The sequence below is a fragment of the Microcebus murinus genome, chromosome 14 (genome assembly GCF_040939455.1).
Source record: "Microcebus murinus isolate Inina chromosome 14, M.murinus_Inina_mat1.0, whole genome shotgun sequence".
Classification (NCBI taxonomy): domain Eukaryota; kingdom Metazoa; phylum Chordata; class Mammalia; order Primates; family Cheirogaleidae; genus Microcebus; species Microcebus murinus.
Window position 1 is genome coordinate 51,140,544 of NC_134117.1, and position 11,386 is coordinate 51,151,929.

At 42.7% G+C, this 11,386-nt stretch overlaps 1 protein-coding gene across 7 annotated transcripts in view; it reads right to left on the reverse strand.

The window, feature by feature from the left end:
- Window positions 1-7,739, reverse strand: part of RUFY2 (RUN and FYVE domain containing 2) — a 40,731-nt gene extending 32,992 nt beyond the window's left edge. For 2 of the 7 annotated variants that reach the window (XM_076010036.1, XM_076010038.1), the window contains exons 1-3: window positions 7,609-7,739; window positions 5,497-5,670; window positions 3,436-3,553 (exon numbers count right to left, since the gene is read on the reverse strand). In XM_076010036.1, coding sequence (XP_075866151.1) covers window positions 3,436-3,553; window positions 5,497-5,670; window positions 7,609-7,612 — 296 coding nt within the window. In that variant the 5' untranslated portion in view covers window positions 7,613-7,739. Of the gene's footprint in view, window positions 1-3,435; window positions 3,554-5,496; window positions 5,671-7,177; window positions 7,387-7,608 lie in introns of those variants that run through there. The other 5 variants (XM_076010034.1, XM_076010037.1, XM_076010035.1 and 2 more) reach the window with 4 other exon arrangements.
- Between the last annotated feature and the right edge of the window lie 3,647 nt (window positions 7,740-11,386).

Genomic DNA, 11,386 nt, shown 5'->3' on the forward strand with positions numbered 1-11,386 from the left:
CAAAGATTATGGACTACATGTTCTATCTCTGTTGAGGTACACATTAACAAAGAAAAGGGGCATTTTATCACGATTTTCTTTACATTTTTATAGTTAAGCCAACAAACCAATCCCTGGGAGCTAGCTAAATCTGCTCCTGTAGGGCACCTAGGTACAATTTTATGCCTTCAAAGAAATGACTCTCTAAATACTATTGTGGGTCACTTAACACTGGGGATATGTTCTGATAAATATGTCGCTAGGCACTTTTATCATTGTGCAAACATCACTCTTATAGCCTATTGCTCTTAGGCTACAAACCTACACGGCATGTTAATGTACTGAATACTGTAGGCAACTGTAACACAATGGTTACGTATTTGTGTATCTAAACAGAAAATGTACAGTAAAAATACAGTATTATAATCTTATGGGACCACCATAGTTAACTGACACATTGCTATATAGGGCAGGACTGTAGTGAGAATATTTCTACAAGAAATACTTAGTGTAAGTAGGCTTGGGCCTCTAAAAATGAATATGCAAAATCTATCAGTATGGTAGTATAATGCCTTCAAAAATTAGGTAACATTATATATGCATTTTAAAAATCATAATAAAGCTAAGAAGATACCAAGTTGGTAATTAAAGAGAAATCACTGTGCTGCTTGCTGTTTTTCAAATGTTTCTTTTACCCAGTTGCACTTAAGAAATTAAATCTCCTATCTCTCTTATCTAAGCTCTATATTTAAAAGCAAGTTTTAAAGAATACGTATTTTTGTAAAAAACAAAAAAAGGGAATGATATCATTCACATTTTATGTTTTCTAACAAAGAGAACATTTTGTCAGGTAGTTTGGGAGGATACTTAATGATCACTTCCAAAAAGCAAAGAGTTTCTTATAGCTTAGCATTTTAACAAACATCATCAGGAAACATTTTGTAAAGTGTGGCTTTTTAAAAAAGTATGAACAAGTATTTTGATATTAAAATAAAAACCAAATCTAAGGCCGGGCGCGGTGGCTCACGCCTGTAATCCTAGCTCTCTGGGAGGCCGAGGCGGGCGGATTGCTCGAGGTCAGGAGTTCGAAACCAGCCTGAGCAAGAGCTAGACCCCGTCTCTACTATAAAATAGAAAGAAATTAATTGGCCAACTAATATATATACAAAAAATTAGCCGGGCATGGTGGCGAATGCCTGTAGTCCCAGCTACTTGGGAGGCTGAGGCAGGAGGATTGCTTGAGCCAGGAGTTTGAGGTTGCTATGAGCTAGGCTGACGCCATGGCACTCACTCTAGCCTGGGCAACAAAGTGAGACTCTGTCTCAAAAAAAAAAAAAAAAAAAAAAAACCAAATCTAAAACAAACAAAAAAAATAAAACCAAATCTTATATTTCCCTTGAAACTCCATTTTTCCTCTATGTTTGTTAAAAATTACTACACCTAATATGCCATTATAAGTAACATCAAGTTTGAACATCATTTGCTATTTAACTCTAAAAACTGGGTTTGAATCCTACCTCTGCCACTTTTGTTTGTTTGGATACAGGATCTTGCTCTGTCACCCAGGCTGCAGTACAGTGGCATCATCATAGCTCACTGCAATCTCAAACTCCTGGGCTCAAGTGATCCTCCTGCCTTAGCCTCCCAAGTAGCTGGGACTACAGGCATGCGCCACCATGCCCGGCTAATTTTTCTGTTTTTTTGTAGACACAGGGTCTCGCTATGTTGCTGAGGCTAGTCTCAAACTCCTAGCCTCATGTGATCCTCCCACCTGGGCCTCTCAAAGTGCCACGATTACAAGTGTGAGCCACCTTGCCCGTACTGCCACTTATTAACTGTAACTTCTCTGACCTTTATTTTTCTTTTTTCTTTTTTTTTGAGACAGAGTCTCGCTTTGTTGCCCAGGCTAGAGCTCACAGCAACCTCAAACTCCTGGGCTCAAGCGATCCTCCTGCCTCAGCCTCCAGAGTAGCTGGGATTACAGGCATGCGCCACCATGCCCGGCTAATTTTTTTTTTATATATATATATATATTAGTTGGCCAATTAATTTCTTTCTATTTTTATAGTAGAGACGGGGTCTCGCTCAGGCTGGTTTTGAACTCCTGACCTTGAGCAATCCGCCCGCCTCAGCCTCCCAGAGTGCTAGGATTACAGGCGTGAGCCACCGTGCCTGGCTTATTTTTCACATATATACAATTATTATAATAATAATCTCTACCTGTAGGATTGATTTAAGCACTAAAGGAGATAATTCATGTAAAACAATTACCTTATTACCCTGACACAATGCTCAAAGGACAGATATTTATTTTTATCACTCAATTAAGTCCAACTTATACAAATTTGAAAAGCAAGAAATAACAGCAAGAAAACACTACCATATTTCCCACAATATATAAAACCCTAAACTGTAAAGCTAAGAGAAAACAAACTGATAATCTGATGGAAAATACTAAATATAAAAATTATCTTGGCCAGGCTCAGTGGCTCACGCCTGTAATACTAGCACTCTAGGAGGCCAAGATGGGAGGATTGCTTGAGCTTAGAAGTTCGAGACCAGCCTGAGCAAGAGCAAGACCTCGTCTCTACAAAAAATAGAAAAATTAGCTGAGCATGGTGCTTCGTGCCTGTACTCCCAGCTACTCAGGAGGCTTAGGCAGGAGGATCACTTGAGTCCAGGAGTTTGAGACTGCAGTGAGCTATGATGACGCCACTGTACTCTATCCTGGGCAACAGGGCAAGATCCTGTCTCAAAAAAGAAAAGAAAAAAATCTCCTTCACAAGAATTAAGATAAACTAAAGGGAGTGCCTACATTTTAATTACCCCTAAAGAATATAAGAACTTAGCTTTAACACTTCAAGCCTGCAAAAAATTTTCAGTACTTATAAGTTCTTAGATAGAACACTCTAGCTTTTAGGACATTTCATATATATTTGACTGATGAAACAGGCTGTTGACACTAGAGGTCACAACTTTTTCCAAGGAAGAAAAGTAATGTATACAACTCCTATATACAAAAATGGTTTATCTGAGAACCTGAATCTCCTGAGCCCTTGCCCTGGATTCAACCTAAATCAGTCTTCAATAAATATTTATAGACTGCCTGCTATATGCAAACACTGAAAACAGAGATGCACCTTTGATATATCCTATCTTAAAGGGAATTGCAATTCCTGCAATACAAGGCAGAACTGAAGATACAGTAAAGCAGGAAATACAGTGATAAGAGCATAAAAGAAAGAGTGGTTAATTCTTATAGAAGGGCTTAAGAAAAACTTCTTAAAGGAAATGGAATTTGAGCTGAGCAATAAAGAATGAACAGAATTTTATTAAGAGAATGGAAGAAGGGGATTTAAGACTGAGAGAAGATAATAAACTAGAGCATGAGGTACTTCAGAGGAACTATGAATGCACTTCTGTGGTTATGGATGAACAAGTAATAAGATTACTTACTTAAGACCAGGTAAATCCCTGACACTGGCTCCTATTTCCTCTGCTTCTGGGTACAATTTTTCCACCAGTTCCAAAGGGCCCCAGATGGTTTTGTTATAACTCAAAAATGATTTTCGTACTGAAAAAAAGAAAATATAATGCACACAATTTCCACATATAAAATAGTGGTAACTTGTTTTAAAATATTAGTTTCAACTTTTCTAACTTAACATACAATTAATTATTGAGAAATCTTTCCTCTTTTTCAGTCACTACACAGCCCTGTTGATCAAAAGCCTGTTCAGGTTGGGCGAGGTGGCTCACACCTGTAATCCTAGCACTCTGGGAGGCTGAGGCAGGAGGATCGTTTGAGCTCAGGAGTTCGAGACTAGCTTGAGCAAGAGCAAGATCCTGTCTCTACTAAAAAAATAGAAAAAATTAGCTGGACAACTAAAACTATACAGAAAAAATTAGCTGGGCGTGGTGGAGCATGACTGTAGTTCCAGCTACTCGGGAGGCTGAGACAGAGGATTGCTTGAGCCCAAAAGTTTGAGGTTGCTGACACCATGGCACTCTAGCCTGGGCAACAGAGTAAGACTCTGTCTCAAGGAAAAAAAAAGAGCCTGTTCAATCAGGAGCCTGTTGCCCATCCTGCTGTATTTTCCCGTATCAGAAAAATGCATCTTGGCCAATCTTTCATATCAAATATGCAGACAAGTAATTAAAGTAAAAAATGACTCCAATCATTCCTTACCAGTACCAAAATAAAGACTGGTAGCTCTAGCTGATTGATCCTTATAAATCTATTAAATAAACCAAGCACAAATAAAAAGTTATTTTAATTTTATATATGAAAAATTGTGAATTTGCTCTTCCTTTTATTTTATTCTGCGATTTGAGCAATAAAAAACTATGAAATCACCATACATTTCTTTCTTAATACTGATCAGATCTCCTGCACACAGAATGTACCAATCATCAGCATCACTCAAGGACAACCACCAAGATAGGCAACTTTTACGGGGGGCAAAAATCACAAGCACAAAGTAGCTTTATAATAATTCATCAAGATAAGCCTACAACTGCTAAAATATGGCTCACTATATTTTGTGAATTAAAGGATAATAAATTCTAGGCCAGCATGATGGCTCACACCTGTAATCCTAATTCTCTGGGAGACTGAGGCAGGAGCATTGCTTGTTCAAGACCAGCCTGAACAAGAGCAAGACCCCATCTCTACTACAAATAGAAAAATTTAGTTGGGGGTGGTGGCAAAGGCCTATAGTCCCAGTTACTCGGGTGGCTGAGGCAGGAGGATTGCTTGACCCCAGGAGTTTAAGGTTGCAGTGAGCTATGATCACACCACTGCACTCTAACCAGGGCAACAGAGTAACACCCTATCTCAAAAAAAAAGATAATAAATTCTAAAAAACTCCATTTCAGCAGACTTCGGGAAAATAAAGATGTATACCACTGATTTTTTAAAAAATAAAGTTTTTCTTTTCTTTTTTAGAGACAGGGTCTTGCTCTGTCACCCAGGCAATGCAGTGGCCCATCACAGCTCACTATGACCTCAAACTCCTGGGCTCAAGAGATCTTTCTCCTCAGCCTCCTGTGGAGCTGGTACTACAGGTATGCACCACCATGCTCAGCTAATTTAAAAAAATTTTTTTGTGGAGATGGGGTCTTGCTATGTTGCCCAGGCTGGTCTTAACCTCCTGGCTTCAAGCGAGCCTCACATCTTGGCCTCCCAAAATGTTGGGATTACAGGAATTCACCACTGCATCTGGCCTAAAATAACTCTATAATTGTCCTAGAAAATGGAAACCAGTTCAGAGTATGTATGTTGAAAAGTTTAAAAATCAAATATGCTTTTTTACAAAACACTAAGCATTTTCTGAAGACCATCTATTAGAAAACAAAAAGTTATAAGATATTTCCTCCCCAAATCATCTGATTCCATGTTTTTTAATGCAAACTAACGGTTATCATGGCCTCAAAAAACAACACATTTTCAAGTATATTTAAAATAGAAAGGGGGAGGTTCTAAAGTAAATTAAAATTTTTTAAGTTTCACGATACCTTTAAGACCGTGTTTCAGACAATGTTCCATAACAACAAAGAACTGCTGCAAGGGAGGATAGTCAGAATCCAGAGTGCGGCCAAAACTTAGAGCAGATTCAATGAGTCCTTTGATACTCAGTTTAGCCATGTTTAACAAGTTTGCTCTCTCTACAGCTGTGGGGTCTTTTGCAGCTGAAAGCACAAGAAAGATGCCCAACATCATTTGCAAGACATGACAATGGAAAATATACCAACTCTTCTCATATCCTATCAAATCAATGATAGGATGTTTTCCTTTTCCCTTGGTCAACAAACTGCCTCCCCAACTAAACTATACCCCTAGTTAACTTCTTATGTTTCTCTCACATATACCATAGAAAACTACTATACCCATTCCAGTCAACATTTGTGAATTATTTCCAAGATCTTGCAAATCTGCCATTCTCCTAAATTTATTTTGCTATTGTAGGACCTCTTCATGGAGAATGAGTTTTTTATGGTCTAAGGATGAATTCCAAGGCTAAAATGCCCAGAATAAACTGGCAAAAAAAATAAATAAATAAAAGGCAGTTAAAATTCTAAGATTCCAGTATCATCCAAAACAAACATGACAAGTAAAATGTACTGACAAGGGGATACACAAGAAGCCACCCAATGCTCTCACTCATTGTAACCCTCAGTCTTGTTTCTTCATTCTGGCTGTAGTGTTGTATTGCATGATCCGTTTATTTTCCAAGAGGAAATAAAAGCAGGGATCAGTTTCTAATTCAAGCTCCCTGTCCTTCCACAAAGCTGATTATGCTCACTGTTTCCAGTTTGAATACCAAGTCAATAGATGCATATTTTAAACGGCCCGGTTTTTAATTGATATTTTAAATTCACCAAAAAAAAAAAAATGCTTTCTTCTCCACAAATTTTATTCTCAGTTTACTTAGAAATTCAGATGCTTCCCCATCCTCTCATCACTGCTCTGCTGGGACTGGCAGGAATATTTTCAGCAAAACACAGATGACAAAATTCAGGTGTGGAAAAATGAAGCATTTAGTATTAACATTTCATAATCTCTGACAAATTTACAAGTCCAAGTAATCAAAGCGTCCATTTTTCCTTCACTGAACAAAATCCCAGAGTCCCCCAAGGACTCAGTATTCTAGTTCTGATCGTGGATAGCTAGGCGTGAAGCCTGACACTGAATCTTAAACAACTTAAAATGCAAACAGTCACAACTGCTATGACCAAGCTGGCTGGTGGAAAATGTCCACACACGACATTTTCTCAGATCTGCACGGTGGTCTGACTTCCATTTGAGGGGCTGGGGGAGTAAAACCACTTGATGTCTTATAATCCGTGGTAATTCTCATTTTTCTTAACACTGCGCACCACAATCCATAATGTGCGATGCGACAGCCACACAAAGGGCGGCTCTGCAGCTGCTGGCAGACGCGTCTGCGCTGGCTCCGGCGTGGGAACCGCCGAGGGGCGTTTACACCGCGGCCACGCCCCGACTAGGCTCGCGCACTTGTCCCGCGGGACGCGACCCCCAAAGCCGGCCGCAGGTGCGCCGGGAGAGCAGGAAAAGGGCCAGTCCTCGCATCGAGCCGGAGCGCACTGCCCCTTCCCTGCCTCTCTTCCTCCCCCGCCCTGCAGCAAGGCTGCCTGCAGGCCTCGGGGCGCCCCAGGGCCCCCGCGGAGCGCTCACCCGGGGTCTTGCGCGTCATCACGCCCCCTCTTCCGCCCCCGGCGTCGGGCACCCAGGCCAAAACCTGAGACGCGTCCTCCCTCCGCCAACCCCAAACTTGAAAAGTCATCGGCCGACCCTGACTGTTCCCCGACGACCCCGGAGCGACACCGCGGCCGGCCCTGTCCTTGCTCCCTAGAAGCCGTCAGACCCCGAAGCCTCGGCTACCAGGCCCCGGAACGGAGGCGGCGGCGGGAGGGAGCGAGGGGGGCGCGTTGCCATGACGACCCCAGGAGCCCCCGAGTCCTGGGCTGTCCCCGCCCATCCCAGGTTTGGGCCCGTTCCGACTGGCGGTCTCAGTGTCCCACCCCCACCCGGAATCCCCCTCCCCGACCGCGGCCTTCGGCCCGGGGCGGAGGGCCGGGCGTCCGCTCTCGGCCCGCTCCCCTTACCCATGGCGGCGGCGGCTCGGTCTCGGACGCGGGCTCCCTCGGCCCGGCCAGCAGCTCCCTCCAAGACCTCCGCGGCCGCCACCGCCTCTGCAGCCAGGCCCGCTGCGACCCACAGCGCCCCCGGCGGCGGGAGGACTCCCGGGCGGCCCCAGCGAGGGAGCGGCGCCTGAGGTGAGGCGGGGCCCGCGGAGCCCGCAGCGGGCGGGGGCGAAAACACGCCCTCGCTGGGCTTCTCCACCGCGGGGGCCGGGAGGAGCAGGAAAAGGAGCGTGAAGGAGACCTCGAGACCTCGGTGTGAGGGCCGGAGGATGGACGGACCCTTGCTCGCTCACGGGTCTCTCGGCCTAGCGGCCTCGCCAGAGCGCGGACTCTGGATTTCCACGGGGCGGCGAGCCACGTGCAAACGTTTCCATCCCGAGGCCGGCCGGGTTTAGTGGAACGTGCCTGACCGCTTCCCTTTTACCTGTCCGATCTCACAGGGAACAGAAGAATTCAGTAAATACGAAACAAATAAAAATAAGCACGGCTGATCCGATGGTAGTGGGTTTATCAGAACTTACTAACATTTGTGTCACTAAAGTTGGTGTACAACCCCCACTGCTAAATTTGACTGGCTTTTAAAAAACTAAAAAAAAATGTTTTAAAAGGCACAAATCTACCGAAACTTTACTTTTGAATTTTTTTAATTCTGCTTATGATATAAGCTAAAGCTATTTACACAGCCCCACATCATGATGCTTAAACCAGTGAATACATTGGTTTATAAAAAGCAACGGGCAATAGTCTCATTAATCAAGACCGAGATAGAAAGCGTTCTCTCATTTCGAGAAGGGAAAAAAATACCCTCATAGATAGCTCTAGGTTTAAGTTACATCAGGTTGGGAAAAGTAAGCTATCTGCAGCTATTGAGACTAGCTGAGCTCAAAGTAGACCCAGATATTTGATGAAAACAGGGAAGTGTGTTTCTCTTCATTGCTTTGACCAGTATAAAGTTCTGTTTACTTCTTTTGGTTTTCAGTTTTCTTTATTCCGAGATTATCCCACATGTGCACAGAGGTAAGTAAAACTCAGTGGTAATAACGGGGTAGGGGAGGAGGGGATGGGCAAAAACCTACCTGGGTACAATGATGGGCACACTAACAGCCTTAACTCAAGTATAAAGAAAGCAAGCCGGCTAGCACTATGGGAGGCCCAGGCGGGAGGATCCCTCAAGGTCAGGAGATCGAAACCAGCCTGAGCAAGAGCACGACCCCTGTCTCTACTAAAAAATAGAAAGAAATTAATTTGCCAACTAAAAATATATAGAAAAACTTAGTCGGGCATGGTGGCACATGCCTGTAGTCCCAGCTACTCGGGAGGCTGAGATAGGAGGATCGCCTGAGCCAGGAGTTTGAGGTTGCTGTGAGCTAGGCTGACGCCAGGGCACTCTAGCCCTGGCAACAGAGTGAGACTATGTCTCAAAAAAAAAAAAAAAAGAAAGTGATCCATGTAATGAAAAACACTTGCACCCCATAATATTTTGAAATAAAAAAATACTAAAAAAAAAAAGAAAACATGGATAAAAATCTATAAAACAGGCTGGGCGTGGTGGTTCACGCCTGTAATCCCAGTACTTTGGGAGGACCAGGTGCGATGATGGCTTGAGCCCAGGTTTCCGTGAGCTGTGATGTGGCCACTTGCACTCCAGCCTGGGCGACTGAGCAAGACTGTGTCTCTTAGAGCTCCCCTGCAAATACCCATAAGCCCCAATCACAGTCTCTCCCAGAGGTAAATACTATTCTGAGAACCGTTTCTGTGTTTTTCTGAATAATATCACCACCTCAGTTATTTGCCCCTAAACAATATCTCTGTTTATAAACTTCTCACAAATGGCATAATGCTGTACAAACTTTATTTCTTTTGCTCATTATTGCATGTCTGAGTTTCATCCAAGTCCATGAGGAGTTTCTAGTTTGGAGTGTTTGCAGGTTGTACACATATATATCCTGCTGTACATATGCAAGAGCCTATAGGCATATAATTAAGAATAGAATTACTAGGCTGAGCGTGGTGGCTCACGCCTATAATCCTAGCACTTTGGGAGGCTAAGGTGGGCGGATTGCTCAAGGTCAGCCTGAGCGAGACCCGTCTCTACCAAAAATAAAAAAAATAAATTAATTGACCAACTAAAAATATATATACAAAAAATTAGCCGGGCATGGTGGCACATGCCTGTAGTCCCAGCTACTCGGGAGGCTGAGGCAGTAGGATCGCTGAGCCCCGGAGATTGAGGTTGCTGTGAGCCAGGCTGACGCCACGGCACTCACTCTAGCCTGGGCAACAAAGTGAGACTCTGTCTCAAAAAAAAAAAAAAAATAGAATTACTTGGAAATCAGGTGTATCTCTCCTTAAATTTACTATATAATGCCAAACTGTTTTCAAAACTTCTCAAAATTCACACTCCTACCAGCATAGTTTTTCCATTGCTCTATGTCCATTCTAATGTGTGGAATTGTGAGAATTTTTTCGTTTTTTGCCAGTCTTGTGGGTATGTGATTGTATGGTGGGCTTATTCTGTATTTACCTTATTTCTGATAGCATTGAGCACCTTCTCCTATGTTTACTATTTGGAGTTCCTGTTCTGCAAATAATCTGTTCAAATCTTTAACCTATTTTTCTTTTCTTTTTTTTTTTTGAGACAGGTCTCTTTCTGTTTTGCCCAGGCTCAAGTGCAGTGGCATCATTGTAGCTCACTGCAACCTCAAACTCCTGGGCTCAAGTGATCCTTCTGCCTCAGCCTCCCAAGTAGCTGGGACTACAGGTGCACACCATGATGCCCATGTAGCCTTATTTTTCTATTGACATTTTTGGTGGGGTTGTATGAGTTACTCGATATTCTACATACTAGTTTGATGTCAGTTATGTGTTGTCAGTATCTTCTGGCTTGTCTGTTTATGGTGACCTTTGATAAATATAAGTCCTTAATTTTCTTGTAGTTGGATTTATGGTTTAAAGTTTAGTGTCTTGTTTAAGACATCTTCCCTACCCCATATTCATGAATATACTCTCTTTAGGAGTCACATAATTTTACCTTTTCTATTTATTTCTGTTCTTGCACCCAGACTTGATTTTTGTGAGTGTTGTGAGATAGGGTCAAATTTAACTTTTTCCATATGTACAGTCCAACTGTCCCATTGTCCTTTCACCATTTATCTTCCATTCTCCATCTTGCATTGATCTACTTTTTTTTTTTTTGAAACAGAGTCTCACTCTGTTGCCAGGACAAATGCTAGGCTGTGGCATCAGCCTAGCTCACAGCAACCTCCAACTCCTGCGTTCAAGCAATCATCCTAGCTCAACCTCCCCAGTAGCTGGAACTACAGGCATGCACCATAACACCTGGCTAATTTTTCTACTATTAGTGGAGACAGAGTCTTACTCTTGCTTGGGCTGGTCTCCAACTCCTGAGCTCAAGCAATCCTCCTGCCTTAGCCTCCCAGAGTACTAGGATTACAGGTATGAGCCACCAAGCCTGGCCTAGAAATTTCATTTTCTAAAATGTATAGTGTTTGAAATTCTTACTAAAATCATGTACTGCTCTGTAAACAGAAGGAAAAAATGTGCTTTAAAGAAAAGACATTCCAAGACTTAAGCTCAGAGGAGGAGATGGTGTCATTTACAACAAAAAAAAGCAATCAGAGGAGGAATGCTCTAGATTAATTTCTTTGTACTGAGAGTCTGATGTGCTCACAGAATATCCTGAAAGCATGAGCTAGAAAGCAGTTATAGAAGTGGAACC